At 41.8% G+C, this 23,099-nt stretch overlaps 1 protein-coding gene across 2 annotated transcripts in view; it reads right to left on the reverse strand.

Annotated features, from left to right (window-relative positions):
• fam91a1 (family with sequence similarity 91 member A1) overlaps positions 1-17,977 on the reverse strand; it is a 36,636-nt gene extending 18,659 nt beyond the window's left edge. The window contains exons 1-15 of one of the 2 annotated variants that reach the window (XM_060042939.1): positions 17,691-17,977; positions 16,854-16,938; positions 16,223-16,374; positions 14,519-14,576; positions 13,406-13,473; positions 12,691-12,804; positions 11,754-11,844; positions 9,251-9,313; positions 8,921-9,027; positions 8,684-8,722; positions 5,037-5,149; positions 4,411-4,520; positions 1,441-1,553; positions 690-776; positions 405-534 (exon numbers count right to left, since the gene is read on the reverse strand). In XM_060042939.1, coding sequence (XP_059898922.1) covers positions 405-534; positions 690-776; positions 1,441-1,553; positions 4,411-4,520; positions 5,037-5,149; positions 8,684-8,722; positions 8,921-9,027; positions 9,251-9,313; positions 11,754-11,844; positions 12,691-12,804; positions 13,406-13,473; positions 14,519-14,576; positions 16,223-16,374; positions 16,854-16,938; positions 17,691-17,762 — 1,402 coding nt within the window. In that variant the 5' untranslated portion in view covers positions 17,763-17,977. Of the gene's footprint in view, positions 1-404; positions 535-689; positions 777-1,440; positions 1,557-4,410; positions 4,521-5,036; positions 5,150-8,683; positions 8,723-8,920; positions 9,028-9,250; positions 9,314-11,753; positions 11,845-12,690; positions 12,805-13,405; positions 13,474-14,518; positions 14,577-16,222; positions 16,375-16,853; positions 16,939-17,690 lie in introns of both variants that reach the window. The other variant, XM_060042938.1, reaches the window with a different exon arrangement.
• Between the last annotated feature and the right edge of the window lie 5,122 nt (positions 17,978-23,099).

A 23,099-nucleotide genomic window follows, 5' to 3' on the forward strand; every position in this document is an offset into this window, starting at 1 on the left:
TTGAGGCATTAATTTATCCAAAAGAAGCCCAAACCAAGTACTGAGTACATATGCTGGATTCTATTTTTCAGAGGGCTGACATTTCTGTATTTAAAAGATTTTTTTTAGTGATTTCAAGTAATATTCTAAATTTCTGCGATATTTAATTTCAGAAACTGTAAACCATCATCATCACAATTACCGGTATAACAAATTAAGGCTTGAAATATCTCACTTTAGGGTTAGTTTAATTACTGAAATAAATGAACTTTTTGAGGGTTGTGATCAGTACCTCTATGTTGAGGGTTGTGGTCAGTACCTCTATGTTGAGGGTTGTGGTCAGTACCCATGTGTTGAGGGTTGTGGTTACTACTGGTCAGTACTTATATGTTGAGGGTTGTGGTATGGTCAGTACTGGTCAGTACCTATGTTGGGGATGTCGGGGCCCTGGTCCTGGGTGAGCTCCTTGTTGTAGCGCAGGAACAGGATGGTGTTCTTCAGGGTAAGGGCGTGGTCAAAGTAGCGCTGGGCCTCACCCTCCGCCGTGCTCTCCACCTGACAGATGGACGGACACGTATACATACATCAAACAAACACATTATGAAGGATTATCATGAAAAAACATAATTCTAAATATTTATTTAATCCAAAAGTGTTAAGTAAACAAAAGGATCTTCATGATCAAGCGCATCAATATCTTTATTTCTCACCTTCTCCAGCTCGGCCAGAAAGCTGTCCAGAGTTTCGTCGGACAGCTTGCCCACCTCGAACATGGTTACGGCGTGGCTCTTCAGGTTCTGTTGAACATTTAAAGTACCACTTAGACAGGATAGTGTAGTGGAAAGGGTGTTCCCTTGAGCAAGAAGCCTCTACATGCTCCATAGTTAAATGGATCTGAATTCATTACAAGTCACTGTGGAAAGTACAGCAGCACTAAATAGTGTAACATCATTCCTCTCCAGCGGATAGACCAGTGTCAGCAGCTCAGTCTTTTGAGTTTTAAACAGAAATTTTTATTTAGTAGTCAGTCAGTCAGTCAGTCAGTACGTCTGTCTGTAGGTCTGTCTGTACGTCTGTCACTGTGGAAAGTATAGCAGCACTAAATAGTGTAACATCATTCCTCTCCAGCTGACAGACCAGTGTCAGCAGCTCAGTCTTTTGAGTTTTAAACAGAATTTTTTATTCAGTCTGTCTGTACGTCTGTCTGTACGTCTGTCTGTACGTCTGTCTGTACGTCTGTCTGTACGTCTGTCTGTACGTCGGTCTGTACGTCGGTCTGTACGTCTGTCTGTACGTCTGTCTGTACGTCTGTCTGTACGTTTGGCACTGTGGAAAGTACAGCAGCACTAAATAGTGTAACATCATTCCTCTCCAGCTGACAGACCAGTGTCAGCAGCTCAGTCTTTTGAGTTTTAAACAGAATTTTTTATTCAGTCTGTCTGTACGTCTGTCTGTACTGACCGGGGACAGGTTCCCCATCATGAGGAAGGCGGTGAGCGTGGAGTCGAACAGGAAGGCGATCCTCTTGGTGGGGCCGGCCGGGATGCTGAGGCTGCTGACGCTGGCTGTGTCAGCTGCTATGGCGACATTAGCAGATCACATGTGTTAAGTGGGATTCTATTGGTGTATCAAGCTGCACATTTTGCAGAACTGTACTGAACACACCTCATTATTAAGACAAATCAAATTAGTTCAATGTACCCTGAGCCATGAACCACCATCTCTTCCATGGCTAGTTAATTACATTATGCCCATGACATGTTTCCACTGCATGGCTATGCTTGTGTTTGTTCGTTTTTTCTTTAGACAGGTTTGCCAACTGCCATATACTAGTACTGTGGAATCAGGACAGCAGATGTACAGCAAACCTAATCTGTCAACCAGAGTCCTGTGAGTTGCCTTCCCTCTGGGCAGTCAATTCATGCATTTTCCCACTGGCATTTACATCTTAGCTGGCAGTTGTTCTCCTGCTGGTTATTCAACCTGATAGTTGCCAACCTCTATAACAGGGGTGCCCAACAAGTCGATCGCAGTCTAACAGTCAATCGCGGGCTGAGTTGGAGTCGATCGCGAGAAATGTTGTGATGGAGGAAGCCGGTGTCGTGCCAATGTAGTTACCCCCTATAGGAAGTGTATCATCATCAACATGCATTCAGTACACACTACGCTTCTGTTACAGGAGCAGCGTATGTGTAGCGCGAGAATGACAGTGTGTGTGTCTGAAGCTGACAGAACCACTGAGAGACAAAGCACGTTTACTGACCCCCTTCACTACAAACATTGAGCTCTTCATGTTTTTACTGATCCACTACAGTACAAACATTGAGCTCTTCGTGTTTTTACTGACCCACTACAGAAAGAACATTAAGCTTGTCAAGTTTTTACTGACCCAGTACAGTACAAACATTAAATAAGTCAAGTATCAAGAGGGGAGATTGTTAAGAAAACTTTTTTGGCGCGTCTATTATATTATTTATGGTAGCCAGTAATCGACTTGTGTGGACTTCCTGGAAACATGGACCTACCGGGTAAGGCAAAGACTTGAAAAACAGTGTTGATGCTTCGATATATGTGTAGGGACCCTTGTCATGCTACTGCAGAGGTTTGGGGCTATTCTGATCAATATTAATGATTAATAAATGCTGATATGGAAGAATTTACACACTGCCCCTAACCATTAACATGGAAGCCATTTGGCCTGTTACTCCGGGCATTCGCGGGCAAGCTCTATACTCGATTATCAACGAATGTCTGGAGGGCTTATTTTATGGGTCTTCATGCTGAAAAGAATTCGCCGGAGTTACACTTTAAGCTCTTCATGTTTTTACTGACCCATTAAAGTCCAAACATTAAAATCTTCATGTCTAAGTTTTCTATCGGTCATCTTTCCATCAACATTGCTGGTTACAGACACTGAGTGAATCTACTTTTAATTAGAGAATCAAATCAGGGTGTGCCCTGAGGCCAACCCAGAGGCTAACCCAGAGGCTGCCCTCTGGGTTCTGCCCCCTAACCACTAACAACAGAGTGTGGACGCATGAAGGAGCTGCACATGAAAAATCAAGTGTTCACTTAAGTATTCACAGACACCCTGATGGCAATCCGATGTGTTTGTTAGTGTTTGAACATATGTAATACTGACGTTTCCAAACGTTCCAGCTAACAGAGTTCACATGGAGGATGAGAGAATGCCATTGGACTTGCAGTGGGATTCGTTAGTGCTGTTGTTGTGTCAATGATTGAAGCATCAATCCGAGAGCCTCTGCCTCTCAGCCATGTGCTTTTGCACCTGCATCTGGTTCCTATCCATTACACACCGCACTGGATTTCATTGTGTCAGTGTATTCTTAGAAGCAGTTTATATGTATACTGGCCTCTGGTGGCATCACAGGTTTGATGAAAAAATCCATATGTTGTTTCCTTTTAGTCATATAAAGCTGTGTTTCCTACTTCTTGTATTGTCTAGCCACCCTACCTTCCTTCCTCAGTGTCATCTAAATTATTTCCTTTGTGCTTGGGCCAGCCAACCCACCAATGCAGATGTGTCATCTAAAATGTTAACCTTTTTCCTTGGGTAGCCAACCTACCATCCTCAGAGTCATGTACATGTAGACCTTTGTGCTTGGGTCAGCCAACCCACCATTGTAGATGTGTTGTCTGAAATGTTAACCTTTTTCCTTGGGTAGCCAACCTACCTTCCTCAGAGTCAAAAGGAAAAAGTCAAAATATCCAAAACTAAAGTCAAAGCCGTTGCATTGTTGTTGAGACTGAAAAGGGTGTGGTCGCCAACGATAAGTGGCATTCCACCCCCAACGTCATCAAGAGTGCCAGTCATAGCAGCACACTGCTGCTATGATGGTGTATTAAAACAATCACACATCACAATAGCAGTTTATATTGTTTGAAAGTATGTATGGTTTAAGTTGGGAAGATATTGGATTTCAACAGATGTGACCAAGTGAACTAAAGACGGGATCAACGTAACGTTTAAAACAAATGTAATGGCTGTTTAGGATTGTATCCTGCCAGCTGTACAACATTAACAGCAGGGTAGAGACTGGGTGGCCAGGGTGGTGTGGGTATAAATCACTTAGACTGTATAGAATACAGTTTCCACCGAAGTACATATGTGTGCATCGGTGGAAATTATCGCAGACTTAAAAAAACATGTCACGGGGAAATTTCAGGAAGGTATGACAAAATTGGTACCGCCCAAGAGTAATGTATACCTCAATTAACGGTTTTATTGCACAGAATCTGGAGACATTGATGTCTGTGTGTATGTGCTTATTTCTATGTGAGATTGCATCTAAGCAGCTGTGTGTGTGTGTGTGTGTGTGTGTGTGTGTGTGTGTGTGTGTGTGTGTGTGTGTGTGTGTGTGTGTGTGTGTGTGTGTGTGTGTGTGTGTGTGTGTGTGTGTGTGTGTAGACCTTGGTCCTCCAGACTGGTGGTGTCCGTGTCAGTGGCTGAGGACCCACCCTCCATGACGGGGCTACCCTGCTCCCAGGACAGGAGCATCTTCTGGGGGTCCACTGTGCTCCTGACGCGCGCGCGCGCACACGCACACGCACACACACACACACACACACACACACACACACACACACAAAATTAGGGTAACGTTTGGATTTGAACCTCGTCAGGGTTTACTTTAAAGTTTCTTTCGATCTTTAAGATTTCTTCTCAGTTTGAAGAACTGTACTGCTAGAGCGTAGAGGAGGGAACAGATAGGTGTCTGTGGCTTGTCCTTGATCTTCTAACTCACACATGTCAATGTGACCTTACAGGTTTACTGAACTGTATAAAATTTAAATAGAAAATACCTAAAAGCAAGCAGAGCAAAAGATAGTTCAGCGATTCCTTGCATAAATCACAAAGTCCACCAAAACATAATCCAAGGGGTCGAGGATTTGAGGTCTGTATTATTTAAAAAATCTATAAAGGTGTGAATGAATGGATAAGGGGATAATTAAGATGGGAGCAGCATAGTGGCAGCTGGCTGCGGTAAATCTTATCTCTAGAATTGTATCTAACTGATATTAAACGGGGGGCATACTTCAGTCTGTTGACAGAGGGGGCGCTCTTCCAGGTCAGGTGGAGCTGGTCGGAGCTGAATGCCTGGCCCTTCTTTATGGCAAAACCCAGACGACAATACATGGAAACCGCATTCTGGTAGAGGGAAGAGCCGAAGAATAATCAGTTAGCTAGCGCGTCAATACTGTGGTTGTTGCTGTTGTGTTTTCTGATTGGATGATTGTGATCATTTCATAGATACAGGTGTGATTTCAAACTTTCAAACTGTGAATAAACTGGTAGGACAAAAGGCGTTTGCATGTTAACATATAATTTAACAAATTTGATGTTTTCCCTCCGACCAATCCGTGAAAGAATGAAACCACTAAATCATCAAGTTTATTAAAAACACAAAACTTTGCCTTCCCTTTTCAGTCGTTTTCAATTTCATTAGTTAGCAAAACTGGTAATGAGACTTTGATTGCTTTTTAATCATTCAATACCTGCCTAATTACGCAAGGATGTCGACAGACATCCTTGCGTATTTTTATAAAATTAGGCTAAAAATTATAAGAAAAAAAAACTATAAACTATGGAAGCATATATGTAGCAAAATTCAAATGGCAATGCAATTTGCAATTCAAATGGGAATGCAATTTGCAATTCAATAAGAAATTACATTATGCAATTTAATAATATAATTTGTAAATACGTTATTCAAAGTGTATTTTAATATGCAAAGTGAATCCACAATAAAATTTGCAGAAATGATAACAATAAAAATAGAATAACACTTTGTCCATTTTTTTTAGTTCCTTTATTGAAATTGAAAAGCTAGCGTCCCCGTGATTGCATTGCACTTCGCCAAGCTCCGTGTGTGGCAAAATTCAAATTACATTTCAATCCACAATATAGTTTATATATAGAATTAATTTAGTTTATATATAGAAAAAAGAAAACTCCTCAGAATAACTAAAAAATATATAGTAATAAATAAAATGTTTCCAGGAATTCCATTGCTAAGGGGAATGCCTGCCACGGCGACCCCCCAGAAAGTGACTTCCCCTTGGGATCCAAATCACAGGTCGGGTTCAGTCATTAAAGCTGGAGGTTATGCCAATGGGCCTGTGTGACAGCCAGTGAATAGCCAATGAGAGGAAACTAGGTCGAAACCAGTTAGAAAGAGAAACCATCTCAACATCAGAGGGCTTTTCACACGCTCCTTTGCCATTGGGCATGTTGGATCTTAAACATTTCATCTTTCTCCCTCTCTTTCTCTGTCCGTGAGAGGAAGAGCGAGAAAATAATGAAAACGGAAGGAATCTCAACTTGCTTCTCAATGTGCCTTCCATACCAAACTCAAGGGCATCCATTTCCATTTGATTTCTTTCAAACAAGACAGGAGTGTGATATTTTACACAGTTGTTTGCATCAATTTGTCAATTTAATATCTTATCTATTTGGAGCACCGATGACCAGGATGATATTACACAAGTAGGAGAAAAAAAAACTATAAACTATGGAAGCATATATGTAGCAAAATTCAAATGGCAATGCAATTTGCAATTCAAATGGGAATGCAATTTGCAATTCAATAAGAAATTACATTATGCAATTTAATAATATAATTTGTAAATACGTTATTCAAAGTGTATTTTAATATGCAAAGTGAATCCACAATAAAATTTGCAAAAATTATAACAATAAAAATAGAATAACACTTTGTCCATTTTTTTTAGTTCCTTTATTGAAATTGAAAAGCTAGCGTCCCCGTTATTGCATTGCACTTCGCCAAGCTCCGTGTGTGGCAAAATTCAAATGACATTTCAATCCACAAAACCCTCTGCAAAAGATTTTGCAAAACGTTTTGTAAAAGATTATGCAAAACGCTTTGCAAAAGATTTAGCAAAACCTTTTGCGGAATGAAATGTAATTTGAATTTTGCAACACACGGAGCGCGACGAAAGTTTTGCAAAAATAATAAGGTGAAAAGACGGCGGCGGAGCTGCTGCGGGGGGCCGCTGCAGCTCTAGATAAGCAGCGGGATGCAGGGTCCGAAACAGCGACCAACATGCCTGCACCGGATCGCACCGGTGAAGGGTGCGCAAACCGCGTGTGCCACTTTTCTGCCCGTATAGGCTACTTTACTGAAATAATTAGTCAGGGGCCTTATCTCCCTTGGACGATCTGTAGGTATGCTTTGTTGATCTGAATAAACGTTGTCTCGAGTGATACTGCCTGCCTGGTCTCACATTGATTCTCGAGCTCGCTGCTTTGCTTAGAGACGATCCAGAGCAAGAGACTACACATCAGGCGACAGAAATGATAGTGAAAGATCGAATAACATAATTTTTGTTTGGGTTGTAGGCAGTGGAGGGAAACACATTAGGTGTTGAATAACTGGTGTAATGGCCTCTTCTTAATGGAAACGAGACAAATACCATGGTCTATAATAACATGGACAGTCGGGTCAGAAGTTGATCTGGCTGCCTCCTGCTCTTAGGAAGTCTAGTAGTACTTTTTAGTACTGCATCTGATCAAGTCTTGTGGCTCAACGGCACGATGGAATGGAATCTCAGCTTGAAAGACCCCCAGTAAATGGAATGAGTTCGAATCCCGTATATATTATAAAAAAACACATTTTCCATTTATTTTGGCTAAACATTTCCTCCAAATACGAATGATATGGGGATGTTTCTGACATGTTATTGAAAACAAATCAAAGCAAAGACAGCTACGAGTCTTCTTCCAACAGCTGCAGTAGCCACGACAACAAGCGACGCAATCGGCTGATGGTCACCAGTTAACACGGTCACTAGTTGAACTGAAACACCGGTTTGCGCACCCTTATCCGGTACGATCCGGTGCAGGGATGTTGGTCGCTCTTTCGTACCCTGCATCCCGCTGCTCCCCTAGAGCTGCAGCGGCCTCCCGCATCAGCTCCGCGGCCGTCTTTTCCGCCATGTTCACGTCATTACTATACACGTCAACCCAGTCAAACCTGGCACAATGCTAGCCATGGAAAATGAAGTGCCAAGTACTCGGTCGTGGATGATCAGCCATGGTTTGACGAGGAAGTGACGTAGGTCCCGCCCAGACGCGATTGGCTGACGCTATTGGCAACAAAATTCAAATGACATTTCAATCCGCAAAGTGTTTTGCGGATTGAAATGTCATTTGAATTTTGCAATACACGGAGCGTAGCGAAGTGCAATGAAATCACGAGGAAGCTATAGCTTATCAATTTGAATAATGGAACTCCAAAAATTTGACAAAATGTTATAGTATTTATTGTTATAACTTTTGCAAATTTTATTGAGGATTTCATTGTCACTTTGCATATTAAAATACACTTTGCATAACGTATTTACAAATTACATTATTAAATTGCATAATGAATTGTCAATATTGCAAATTGCATTGCCATTTGAATTTTGCTACATATATGCTTCCATAGTAAACGCCCATTGGTTAATGTAAGATTCAATTTGTCAGATCCATTCAGGTTTATTATTGTTCAATTACATTTTACACTTGTGCGCTTTTCACTATGTCCCACCAGACATGGAACCATGGAACACCCGTTAAAACAGGGCATTATCGTACAGATGAGACATAAGCTAAATGCTACAATACAACCTTTCTCTTCCTCATCACTCTCTCAGAGGTCAGTGAAGAGTGTTTACCCACCTTAACCAAGCCCTGGTCAATCTCCAGTACGTTGGCCAGCTGAGAATCAGGGTGAGAGAGGAGTACAGAACGACAGAAGGGAGGGACACCAAAAAAGAAACCAATTAAAACCTATTTATGGAACCAAGAAAGAAGCAGTTCACATGATCGATACGCACACAAACCAGCGGTCGATGGTCAGACCAACAACAGTTAACGGGGCGAGATGGGCGACCACAGCAATAGATAAGAGCCTACCTCTGACACGTTGGTCTGCTCGTCAATTGAAACAAAGATTTTATAAAGGAGCGTTTCGAAGTAATCGCCCTGGACTCGGTTCATCACGAAGCCCTCGAGCGGGGGCACTGAGGGGGACAGAGACGTTACACTAAGTGAGCGTTTGTTGTGGTCTCCGGTCTGCAGCTTAGGCCGGATCGATGAGACACCCATTTCCCATGATTGTGAATTAGATAGTGCTTAAAGGCTAATCAGGAAGATAACTGGTGCTACAGAAGCAAGTTATTACTTAAATGCAACAAGAACACACACATGCATGAATCTGTACACAGTACACACACAAACACACACCTGAGATGCAGCTGTCCTCAGATATAGGGACATCTAGATAGATGAAGCCACGGTTGTATAGACCTAGGTGAAGACAAAGATAATAGATTAGAATATTGAACAAGAGATTTACAATCCAAACTAAAAACCGATCCAATGTCTCTGGACAACCCCTTCTGAAGGGCGCTAGAACAGGTGGAAACACGGGGACGTCGTTGGTGGGGGAGACCTCATTTACCACCAATTCAATCTTATTTAAAGTGCTGTTTGTATGAATATGCTCCTGTGTCCGTGTCCAACATCATAGGGTCTCGTTCTCCAACCTAGAGGTGTCACTACAGTCCAGCTGCACTCCGGTTAAGAGCGCCGATCCTGATGGGTTTTCCAGATCATTCTTTTCAGCGCTGACGGAAGTAGGCCGCTTGTAGTGAGCTGCGAGATTAATCAATTTTTAATTGTAATTCGAATTTATGGTTTCGGACGATTTTTTCAAAAGAAAATCGATTATTAAAGGGGACATATTATGAAAACAACTCTTTTCCTGAGATTTGGGGTATTGTTTTGGATTTCTGGTGCTCCCACACGCATTCAAACTTTTAAATAAGTCTGTAGTCTGTACATGATTTTTTCAGTGAGATATGCATTTCTGAAGGTACCCCACCTTCAGTACCAAACGAGCGAGTCAGTTTGGGTGCCCCCTCCTATGTAGGAAGGAGGCACATTTGAATATACTTCCCACTTCCCCACCCCCGTCCAATCAGAGAATAGATACGATTTTGTGGACCAGCGGACAAGCGCTGGGAGGAGATGTTCGAGCATTTCAGAAGAAGGGAAATGCCATACAAAAATAGATGTCTAATTTGTAAGTTTGCCATGTGACTGCCTGCCTGGCAGGGCATCCGGCGGAGCTGCCACCGAGCTCCCCCCGCCGGTGATGCCGGACTGCTGCCAAAGCTCTGGCGGCAGTCCGATAGCTCCGGCAGGGGATGTTCGGTGGCAGTCCAGCCACAGCTCGGGAGAACTATCCCTTTCTCCCCCATTTCGCGGTTCAATCTGGACTTCAGAGAGTCAAAGCCAAAGTTCCTTTCCCCCCAATTCTTCTCAACCATGGCCGAGACAACCTCCACTACGAATCTTTACTTATTGTGGAAGTACCAGAGACTGGAACTCATATACTATGTTTACTTTTTGGGAAAACACCATTATATGTCTTCAAATTTTTTTTTTTTAAATGAACTATTTAAAAAAAAAAGCTAAATATCAACATTTCAGCATGCGCTGAACAAAGTGTGTGTAGAGTTTGCTTAAAGTCTGTGGCAACCAAAAGCAGCAGCACAACACATTTATCCCAATATCTTAAACTGAGGCACGCAGCAGAGTGGGAGATGTGTGTCATTTATTTTGCTTTTGTTAATCATTGCTTGTCTTCAAATTAAATCCAAACTTAAGATACAGTATATGTATATATATTTGTCATTTATAGAAAAAATATATTAAAATTGATAATTGGGTTTGGTTAGGAAAAAGCAGAGATTTTATTTGTATGGAAAATCTCCCAGCCCAAGCTTGTAGGCTGGTTCTAGTTCACCCAACGCTGTCAACAAAAGTGTCGGAGAAGCTTAATGTGAAAATCGGCCTACTCCGTCCTTTCACTAAAGGATCCAATGCATTCAGCAGATTCAAATGAAATGGATTTTCACTTTTTAAAATAGTGTAGTGGATTGCAGTTGGTGGAAAAGGGGGATTATGATAATTTTTTATGCGTTGGAGGGTATTTCCCATACCTTACCTACCTTACGCCACTTTTAAATGATTTGTTTGGCAGCATTTTGGGTACCTGGCGGAAATGATGAATGGCAGTAGAGTGACTGATAAGACACGGACAATACCAAGTTGTCAGTGACATACTTGGTCGGACTGTGTTTGCACTATTTGCACTCTGTATTGATGGAGTAGAACTTTGATTTGGTTTTGCACATAATATTGTTTGCACTTGGGAAAAAAAAGAGAATTATTTAATTTAATTTATTTTACTTATACATTTTAGTTTTAGTTTCAATTTCATGAATGTTAAGAGTTATAATAAAACATTTTAAAATGCATGTGCAACTCGGTTAAATAAAAGTCTGTTGGTCCAGTCACATATTTTGTCATTGTCGTTTTCTTAAAATCTCGTCTCGTCTCGTTCTCGTGAACCGAATATCGTGTCTCGTCTCGTCTCATGAGCTGAGTGTATCGTCACACCCCTACTTAATAGGCAAGCAGGGACTTTGACCAAAGCTGATGATTCCCGATTGTGTTTTGTTTAACTAATTTATTCACAGGCTAGAGTCACCTAAAACAACCTTGGTGTGATTAAGTCGCTTTTTCACAAAACGTAAATACTACTGGCACCATTCAAATACAGGCCAGCCCAGCAGAATGGTTGGATGAGGAGGGTTGTTGCTCAGCTGGCTGCAGATTCACCGCTTGTTGCTACTAGATCAGAACAGTGGATGGTTAAAGAAAAGAGAGAGGTACTCACTAAGGACCACATTATACTCCATTGATCCGAGCAGCTGGGGACCTGTATCTATCATCTTATCAATGGCCTTCTTTTCGGCCGGGGAGCAGATCTGCAATCAGACAGCAAAGGAGGACCGTGAGAGAGAGAGCGAGAGAGAATAAGCACCCCAAGCGGGCCCCAGTTGCCTTGAAGTGGCAGCAAAGGTCATTTTAATCAGAGCCCATGAATTTGAAGATTGCCCAAAAATTCCATATTGCTAGAGTGATTTTTTCCCCACAGTGGAAAATGTAGTTTGCAGGGACATTCGTTTATAGCAAATAGATTTTTCTATGTTGCATTAGACATGTAATTGATGCAACAACGGGAACTGAGATATTAAAACAGCTCCTGAATGAATGTTAGAATACATCACTACAATAAAAAAGGTGTTGAGGTGTTGGGGCAGGATGGTGTAGAGCAGGATGTGGTCGGGCATTATATGTCCCTTCAATTCTGTTGTGCACATACATTTAATTATTTTATTCATATAAATTTGTAATGACTTTTAATTAAAAATGCTTAATAAGAGTTACAATCATATATTTTCTTTAATCCAATCTAATGTTATGCTATAGTTAAGACTTGACAGAATGTCCTCGACCCGCAAAGGCATTCAGAATTTCTTATGTGGCCCCCAATGAAAAATTATTGTAGAGGGTGTTAGGGGCCCAGGGAAAGCCGACCACGCTGAACCCCAAATGTCCGCTCCCCTCATGGATTAGACCTTTGTTCCAAGGTGATTTGGATAAAACTGTGATAGTATTTAGAGGTTTGATATCGTCGCAAAAAACAAAGTCACCTTCCAAGGTTGACATCCTACAATCACTTAAAGATCTCTATAGGTTTGGGAGACGTGAATATTGGGAATCTCAATAAAAGGATCCCAAATGTTGGAACAATAAGGCCTTCCTCCTACCCTGATGTCGTCCTCGGTGATGAAGCCGGTCTGGGCCACCCACCACGGCTCCACCGAGATCTCCACCGGCTTGGCGGGCAGCAGGTCCCGGGCTGATTTCCTGCGGAAGAATTTCTGGCGAGCAATGAGAGATAGAGAGAGATAAAAGGGTAGGGGAGGGGGGAGGAAAAGTGGGTGAGCTGAGGTTCAAACACGGAGGGAAGAGAAAAACACCACCCGGTTGGCAGTGGAATTCAACAGCACTTTATGAATATCATAAATTGTGTTAATATATTTTTATAAATTGGATTTTCATTTCGGGTATATCATAAATTTTGCTACTATATTTTTATACATTGTATTACATTTCGTGAATATCATAAATTGTGCAACTATATTTTTATAAATTGTATTACTTTTTCTGATTATCATAAAGTGTTAATATATATTTTTACACATGGTTTTACAGTTCATGAATATCATAAATTGTGTTACTATATTTCATACATTTATTACATTTTTTGATTATCATAAATTGTGTTACTATATTTTTATATATTGTATCACATTTTTTGAATATCATAACTTATAAAACTATATTTGTATATATTGTATCACGAGTGTTTCGTAGCTATGAATTGTAGTTCTGCGAGACTCATCTTACGAGTCATGATTACCAATGTGAACACGATAAAAATATGAGTGGATGAATAGCAGGAAACAGAACGTTTCTTACCTTAGAAGATCTGCACTGGTTCATCAGGTCGATGTACTGGTTTCTCCCGATGCCCAGCAGCCTCAGACCTGGGGATGGTTTGGTTGAGTCAAATAAATGCCCCATGGTCACTCTCAATGATTACTGTGTGTACACATGCTCAAAACACTACAGCCAATCCATGCTGCAGCCCTGCTAGCAGGAAAGTGTCTTTGGCATTTTTAAATTACAGACCCTCAGGACAAATTGACAGCCTCATATTGGTAAGTTATTTTGATTGGAGAAGGCACCCAGTGGCCAGGAGAGTGCATCATTCCATCTCTCCAGTGGCACACCAACACTTACTACTAACAGAACAATAAGAGGGCTGTAGGGATTTCTCTCTCTCTCTCTCTCTCTCTCTCTCTCTCTCTCTCTCTCTCTCTCTCTCTCTCTCTCTCTCTCTCTCTCTCTCTCTCTCTCTCTCTCTCTCTCTCTCTCTCTCTCTCTCTCTCTCTCTCTCTCTCTCTCTCTCTCTCTCTCTCTCTCTCTCTCTCTCTCTCTCTCTCTCTCTCTCTCCAATATGATTTCAATCTTTTCAGAGAAATGTTATGTTGTTTTTACAATACGAGTTACAACACTGGACAAATAACAAGCTCAGTTGTGTATGGTCTCCGTGTACAGTACCGTTTTATAGAACATTCTGAAGCTGTTCACAACAAAATCATAAATGATCTCAGGAAGATATTAGCAGGGTTTGTATCTTGACCTTAAGGAAAGATACAGAAAAGTAGCATTTGTTCATGTTGACTCATTCTCGATGGAAAAATGAAATAACAGTATCCTCCTGGCGTAGCCGGGTGAAACCCTGTGTGGACTCCAGAGCTCTCCAAACCTCTCTGTAGATAAACGCACTCCAAGCATCGCAAACGTTACTCAAACGCTGCTTTGAGTCACCAGATGAAAGCCCGGCAGGGTCAAACTGTTCAAGGTCAGCGTTCCCAGCGTCGATACCGCATCACGTGCCAGATTCTATTTCTTATTTGAGTGAGATGCGGACTGCGCTAAAGAGATGAAAGCCCAGTAGACGTTTCAGGCTGACAGGAAAGAGTATGAGAAAAGTTCTGAAGTGAAGGAGATGGGGGGGAAACTCACAGTCAGCAGCAGTGAAGTTGGGCAGTGAGTCGTAGCTCTTCTCGCTGTTCATGATGTCCTGGAGGGAAAGGGGAGAATTAAACCAATTTCTTCATCTCAATCCCTTATGTGCGTCTCCTTTCTCTGATTAATATCAGGATTAAGATAAGGCTGCTGCACTCCTTCATGTTCCACACTTTAGTTCGTTAAATTAAACGGATTTAGAAAAAAATGCTGTGGCCCTGGGCAGTGTAAGCGGTTTACATCGGTAGTGTTGGCATGAATAAGCTCAACTGAAATACTACGAGTTTGTAAATCTTCAGAGAGAGAACTGTAATAGAACAAGAGAAAAATGCGTGCATCACAGTATAAATCAATGTTCCTGTCTTAGCTACTCATAATACAATTGCTATGGCAGGAATATAATTTCCTTATATTTTTAATATTGGTCAATCAATTCCTTATAGTACAATGCAGTTCAACGTGAAAAAGGATGAGAACGGATGAACAGGTCAGAGTTCACATTAAATAAGAGCCTGTTGGCGTCATGCTTATCGGCTCATCAACAAAGACCGATAAACAGTGCAAAGAGCTCACATTCACCATGGTGTCAGTGTATTTCAATCACGGCCAGCTGTAGCAGAGATTTATTCAGAGTCTGAGTGACACCTAGTGCCCAACTAAGATCAAATCACCTGAGGGGTATTCTTGCCAACCAGAGTCCACAACAAGACATTTAATATCAGGTGAGCATGACGGCATACATGTGTGAACAGTCATGCCTAAGTAGAGAGGATGTAACCGATGTTTTGATTCACTTCAGTTCTTTAGTCCAATTCCTTGCATCTAGAATGGCTAAAAAATGGTTATGTCAGGTGAGGGATTGATTAACTAATACCATTTAAAGGGGTGGTTTGTTCATAAATTGACTAGAATAAGTTTAGCCTTTTGATCATAGAATAGAAAATCTATCTGAGATTTCAATTTGTTTTTAAGCATGTTCAAAATGCAGTGGAATGAATTATTGTTTCATGGCCTAGTTATTATGTTATGTTAGTTGATGTATGTTGCTTAATTCTTTCCCAGTAGTGCAAGTTTCCATAATTAAGGGATTTATTTGAACACACACCTCTGCAAGGGCATTATTGCATTAACTTGGGATAGTATTTGTTGTGTATTAATAGTATGCTTTGAATCCATTATTGTATTCTCCATTTCGGAATGGTTCTGAGAATGGTTATCTCTGAAGAAGATTTAGATGAGACCGAAAGACTAGGATTTTAAAATATAACCAAAACCAGTCTCAATCTCCTCTAACCAGTAAGAAACACAAAGTTTAGGTTGTGCTGCTTTAGCCCCCCAAGGGCCTGGCTGAAATAAACTAACAACTAGAGTTTCTGCAGTTGGCGTTTCAATGAGAGAGGTCCAGGGGAAAAACAGGGCTACGCCACTCAACAGACTGGAACCAAAGCCTGGTGGGTTTCTCTGTCGGTGCATATCATTTCAATAACTTAAAGTTGCTTTGGAAGAAAGCATCTGTCAAAGTTTACTCTATGCATTTATATATTTAGGAAATTTAACGTATCCAAAGTCACTGTTTATTTTCTCTGATGCATGTAATTTATGAGCTGGTGGGGGTTAGGCCTTAAGGAGCCCGCCATACACTAGGGTTTGAACCCAGAGCATTTTGTCTGCATAGTTATTCTATTGCGAGTACGTCCTTACCTCCATGATCCCTATGTAGTAGGAGAAGGGGGTGACGCGCAGGCCCTTCACCATGATGTCAGACAGGTGGTAGGGGTACAGCATCAGGTGGTCCCGGCTGTACTTCAGCAGCTCCTCATAGTATTTACGCTCATCCTTCCTCACGTGACGCACTACACACACACACACACACACACACACACACACACACACACACACACACACACACACACACACACACACACACACACACACACACACACACACACACACACACACACACACACACACACACACACACACCTCTTTATTGTTGGTAGTTGGTATTTGCGTGTATAAAAAGGGGTACTGAAACCTTGCTGAAGATCATTTCATCTCATAAAAACTTATATAAAGAGACAAGCTAAATATAGGTGGATTCATTTCGCTACAACCTTTCTGGTGTCGGGAATAATAGGATTGATATAATTTAGGGTATAACGGGTGTGGATTATATTATAGGTACAATATGTAATCTTTCATGGTGGCCCATCAAGACCCATTTTATACTTACATACATACATACATACATACATACATACATACATACATACATACATACATACAACAGTGACAGTGCGTCGCTGCATATAAAAGGAGTACATGTGCTCACCTAGGTTATTGCGGAATCGCAGCTGGTTGCGGATACTGTACAGCAGGACATGTTTCTCATACTCCCGCTGAGAGTTTCCCAAACTCTGCAGAAAGAAAAGGAAGGAATGCACATTTCAGCAGGTCATCGGTAATCGGAGATGTGATGTATCCGATGGAATATGAGCGGAATTCAAATCCGCTCAATTCAGTCTCACATTGAACATCTCAAGCTTCAATAAATAAAACGCATTGGAGCTACAATCCATGTCATTAACAGCATCACGGTAGCGGCTACAGAATGCATTGATATATATCGACATTGTGGAGAAAAGTCTGATGCTAATGAAGAACTGTGAACCGGTGATCATGTGACGACTCGAGTCTAAAGACATTGACCTGCTCCCTTTAATAAAGACATGCTCCCTTTAATAAACATGGCTACGCTCCCTTTAATAAAGACATGGTCCCTATATTAAAGACATGGTCCCTATAATAAAGACATGGTCCCTATAATAAAACATGGCTCTGCTCCCTATAATAAAGACATGCTCCCTATATTAAAGACATGGTTCCTATATTATAGACAAACTCCCTATATTAAAGACATGGTCCCTATATTAAAACGCATGGTCCCTATAATAAAGACATTCTCCCTATAATAAAGACATGCTCCCTATAATAAAGACATGGCTTTGCTCCCTAGAATAAAATAAATAATGTTGATTTATTCGGTTCAATGCGTGCATCCTTCTTGTGCATGTTGTCTCGAAACTGACAGCTGGTTCGATCGCACAGCACGGTGTCCTTCCCTGACAGGTTAATATATCATATATACATATAAGGGACAAGATAGTACCTGCTTGACGTTTGCTGGTATCTTGCTCCACGGGTCGTTCTGCCTGATGTGGAACTCAACGTCCGTGTTCATAGCTCCTAGTGGGCTAAACGCTGTTGTCTTCAGATGTCCGGACACACGGGCTGCTGGGTGGGTCCACAGAGACCGTACCCCCTGTACCCCCCGATAATTGACAGTGGAAGACAAATTGGGTTTATACAAATAAAAACACCGCGTCTGAGGGTTATGCTCTTCTTCAATAATGCCAACTTCCGTGTTGTATTGTCGAGCGTCACGAGCATCATGCTGTTGGCCTTATTCGTCACTTCCGCCCAGTGCGTGACTGACGTGATGTCAATGAAGTGCAGATAATTAGTAGCTCTATAATGGATTAGTTCAGGGGTTCTCAACCTTTTTGTTTCCAAGGACGGGCATATTCATCTAAAAAATGTGGAGGACCAGTAGTCAATTTTGAATGCCTTCATTTTTAAACAAAGGATGTGGCTGTTTTTCAAGATGGTTCATGTTTTTCATGATGGTTCACAACGAAAAACACTGTTAATATCATTAACGGTTATTAAAACACCTGTAAAGCGGAGTGATACATGTATAGTGCAAATGTGTAAATGTTATTAAGCTAGTGTGTTTATGTGTTGCTTGGCAACAGTTCAGTCCCAGTCCAGTTACAGATCTATTTGTGTTGGCGGAGCCATATAAATCATTAAATAAACAAATCATAATCTGTTGTTGCTTATTACTGTTAACTAATTAATGGTGCTTTTAGAACGGTTGTATAAAAGCAATATCACACAATATCACGGGTTGTGCTGCTGTTATACTGAATATCAGCACGGTGTGATTATCTTCGGCACTCGGCCTACGGCCTCGTAGGCCTACCTACAACCGAATCACAGCCGTGCTATTCAGTACAACAGCACTCCCCCCGAATGTGATATCATGATAATCGATAGAAGGCCCGTCATTATCGGGAAAATAAGCCCCGACAGGGCGAACCGGCAAATGACCGGACATCGATGCGAAGCGGAGGTGTCTTGCTTCGCCCTGAAGGGGCTTATTTTCGATAATGACCGGTGACGTTCATTATGCCGCTTATTACACGGCTACTTGCCGAAACGAAAAGATAACTTCACACGGTGTGCCTTTTTACTATTTATTTGTTACCAGCATTCGTAGTGTTGATCAGCAGAGAAATAGACAGCCAAAGACGTTGATAAATTACCGGACTAATTGCGTAGTGATACGAAAGACGGCAAAAAAAATCCACTTTCCTTGACAGCGGTCATTTTATGCTTTACAGGTGTTCTAATTATTATTATGAGTGCTGCATGCAGTGTTCAACTATTGTTCTTCATAAGTCTTTTTCTTTCTTTCTTTCTTTCTTTCTTTCTTTCTTTCTTTCTTTCTTTCTTTCTTTCTTTCTTTCTTTCTTTCTTTCTTTCTTTCTTTCTTTCTTTCTTTCTTTCTTTCTTTCTTTCTTTCTTTCTACAAACTTTGGGACCTATCTCCTTCCTAAATCTTTTGCCGAGAGACTCCATTCACGTTTTTAAATATTCACTATAGCTTGGAATTGCGCACTTCTTTTCAGACTTTTTAAATATTTAATACTTTTTAAGATATTCTACTTTTAAAATATTTAAAAAAGTCAATGGGCAGAGCCGTCCTCTGCTACTTCAACTGTTTAAGAAGTTACTAAATCACAGTTTATCTTCGTTCAAACCATTTAACAAAACTACACACTTGTATCTTCAATAATACCTAACCTAGAGCGAACCTAAAGAGGGGCATAAGGGCTGCTAAATTAGCATATAAAAGGAAAATAGAGGGCTACATCATGGACAAAAACCCACGTCAGGTGTGGCAGGGAATACAGCACTTCTCTAACTACAAGGGCCACAACATCACAACTACCAACTCTGATGCTACAAGGGCAGAGGAATTAAACAGTTTCTTTGCCCGGTTTTAGGCGGATAGACAACCAACGCCCCCCCAGCCTTCACCAACCAGCTGACCCTCCAGGAACATCAGGTTAGAAGGACACTGAGGCAAGTGAACCCGAGGAAGGCGGCTGGACCCGACGGCGTACTGGGGAAAGTCCTCAGAGCTTGTGCAGACCAACTCACAGGGATTCTCACCAAGATCAACATCTCTCCCAGTCCCAAAAACGTCAGCTGGCAAAAGCGGAAATGACTTCAGGCCCATTGCACTCACGTCAGTGGTGATGAAATGCCTGGAGAGGCTGGTTGCCCAGCACATCAAGGCCTGCCTCCCAGCATCATTTGATCCCCACCAGTTTGCTTATAGGGCTAACCGCTCTACTGAGGACGCCATCGCCATCACCCTCCACTCTACACTGAGCCACCTCGAACACCCAGGCACCTATGCAAGACTGCTCTTCATAGATTACAGCTCAGCCTTCAATACAATAATCCCGGACATCCTGATAATAAACTACGCGGCCTACACCTCCCTGCCTCCACCTGCGCTTGGATAAAGGACTTTCTTTCCAACAGACCACAACAAGAGAGACTCGGCCCCCATCTCCCCTCCCCCCTCACACTCAGCACTGGCTCCCCCCAAGGCTGCGTGCTGAGCCCACTTCTGTATACTCTATACACATCTGACTGCTCCCCCTCCCACCCCTCTAACCTCATTATAAAATTTGCTGACGACACCACTGTGGTCTGACTCATCTCTGGGGGCGACAAGACGGCATATAGAGATGAGGTCCAGCAGCTGTCAGCATGGGGTTCAGCAAATAACCTCCAAATAAACACATCAAAAACTAAGGAAATCATCATAGACTTCAGACGACACAGCACAGCCCATTCCCCCCTGCACATCAACGGGGATTGCGTGGAGAGGGCTCCGTCCTGCAAGTTCCTGGGAACATACATCTCTCAGGAGCTTTCTTGGTCCACAAACACAACAGCAATAAAAAAGAAGGCCCAGCAGCGACTATGAGAATTCTCAGAAAAAAACATCTTGAACAAAAGCTGCTGGTGTTCTTCTACCGGTCAACCATTGAAAGTGTGCTCACTTACTGCATCACAGCATGGTATGCTGGGAGTTCGGCGGCAGACAGGACGGCCCTTCAGAGGGTCATAGGCACAGCTCAGAAGATCACAGGCTGCCCACTGCTCTCCCTGAAAGAGCTGGCCAGCTCCCGCTGCCGAAACAGGACCAGATCCATTCTAAAAGACGCTGCGCACCCTGCTCACCACCTGTTCGATCTGCTTCCCTCTGGCAGGCGATACAGGTCAATGAAATCATGCACCACCAGACTAACCAACAGCTTCTTCCCCTGGGCCATACGTACACTAAACAAACAATAACCCCTGTGCAATATATAAATAACCACATGAACGATCACCACTATCTCTGGACATTCCTCATTATGCTTACCTTCCTGGACCTGCTGCTATTTAGACATATGTGGGCGGGAGGGTTGTTGTCTGGGAGGGAGGGGAGGGTGTCGGACACTTAAATGTGCCTTAAGTGGAATGCAGGGGGAGGGGTTATTGGGGTTATTGTTATTATTCTTTTTAATAAAAACAAAAAAGCACTGAACAAGATCTGCACCTTAATTTCGTTGTGTAAATACACTGTATTTAACCCAATGACAAATAAAGATTATATTATATTATATTATATTCTAAACGGAATTTCGATTTGATTTAAACTTTCGTTTTCAGTTGGTCTCATTGATTTAAGTTGACGCCGGAGGGGATGACGTTCAGCAGTGTTGCCAGATTGGGCGGTTTTCCCGCCAGATTGGGCTGCTTTTGGAGGACGATCAGGCAGTGTTGCCTGATTGGGCGGTTTTTCCCCACTCTATTGAGCTACTTTTAATCACACCGGCTAGCTATTCTATTAAACACACACACACACACACACACACACACACACACACACACACACACACACACACACACACACACACACACACACACACACACACACACACACAGCGCAGGGCAAAACATTTCATGTTTCAGATTCTTCAGATCAATTCATTTTACATTTCTGCATTTTTACCAATGCTTTGCGCTTTTCATCAGCGGTCATTTAATTTGTTTCTAACCATTTACTTTTTCTTAAATGGTGTGCATGTTTACATTGTTTACTCCATTTAGACTTTTGAACCTTTGTTGAAATCCCTTCACTTGATTTAAGCCATTAAACGTTTATTTATGTCTTAATCTATGTGGCTTTATTAAAAAATATTTTCAACTTCACTTTGCACAATAACAGCACTCACCGCATTTTCTGTAGGAAATGCATTTTCTAGTTAAGCATTATTACACTGCTCTTCTCAATGCTCTGGAATGCTCCGTTCACTTGCATGGGCCTTCGCAACTTCCGGAGGTAAATTATTTTTGATAATTCAAGGAAAGTTGTTTTTTTGACGTCTTTCGTACCACTCTGCAAGTAGTCCGGTAACTTATCAACCCCGGCGTACTCGGTTGCTGAGCGACGTCAACGTCTTTGGCAGACTATTTCTCTGCTGATCAACACTGCGAATGCTGGTTACAAATGAATTGTAAAAATACACACTGTGTGTCTTTTCGTTTTGGCAAGTAGCTGTGTAATAAGTGGGATAATGTATAGAACGTCGCTGGTCATTATCGGGAAAATAAGCCCTGATGCGAATCGGAGGTGTCTTGCTTCGCCCTGAAGGGGCTTATTTTCCCGATAATGACCGGCGACGTTCTACAAGTTATTATCACTTACTTACAACACCTGTAAAGCGAAGCGATACATGTGTAGTTAAAAGTCTCAGTGCTGTTATAAGGTGCGTTCTTGGTCCTGGTGATAACGAGACGGCTCACCAGTGATGATGCTGACGCTTACGCGTGTTCCCGACAGCGACCGTTCATTCGCACTGCGTTGGGAATCTAAAAGTTTTTCACAGCAGGTTTTTTCTTTCAGACAAAAAACAGTCAGAACTAAACAGAACTTAGTCAGATCAGTTTCAAGTTCGAACGCCTTTATTTCCTTCTAGCCTATCACCTAGGTACTATCCTTTTGCTTTTATTTATGAGAAGCACATTGTATTGCCAGTGTATGGAAGGCTACACTTGCCCTTATCTAGAGCTGGTTTACCAGTACACAACGTTTAAAACTGAGCAAAGTCGATGCCATCAGACGGTTACAACGTCAATCAATATATGTGATGTAATGGTTGATTCTTTTATATTGAGTAAAACTTTCATGTTCCGCCATATTCAAGTGCATCACTAGTAAACCATGTGTCACCAACTGGGCAACTCTGTTATCAAAATCTGGCCCCAGTTGCCGAACGGAAGTAGAATCATAATCGCGTCATGAGGTGTCGTTCACGAGAGCTTTCCGACGTCACAAAAGTATTAATAAATAGTAGTTTAATTTTAATAGTATTAATAAAGGAGA

This window comes from Gadus macrocephalus, chromosome 22 (assembly GCF_031168955.1).
Source record: "Gadus macrocephalus chromosome 22, ASM3116895v1".
Classification (NCBI taxonomy): domain Eukaryota; kingdom Metazoa; phylum Chordata; class Actinopteri; order Gadiformes; family Gadidae; genus Gadus; species Gadus macrocephalus.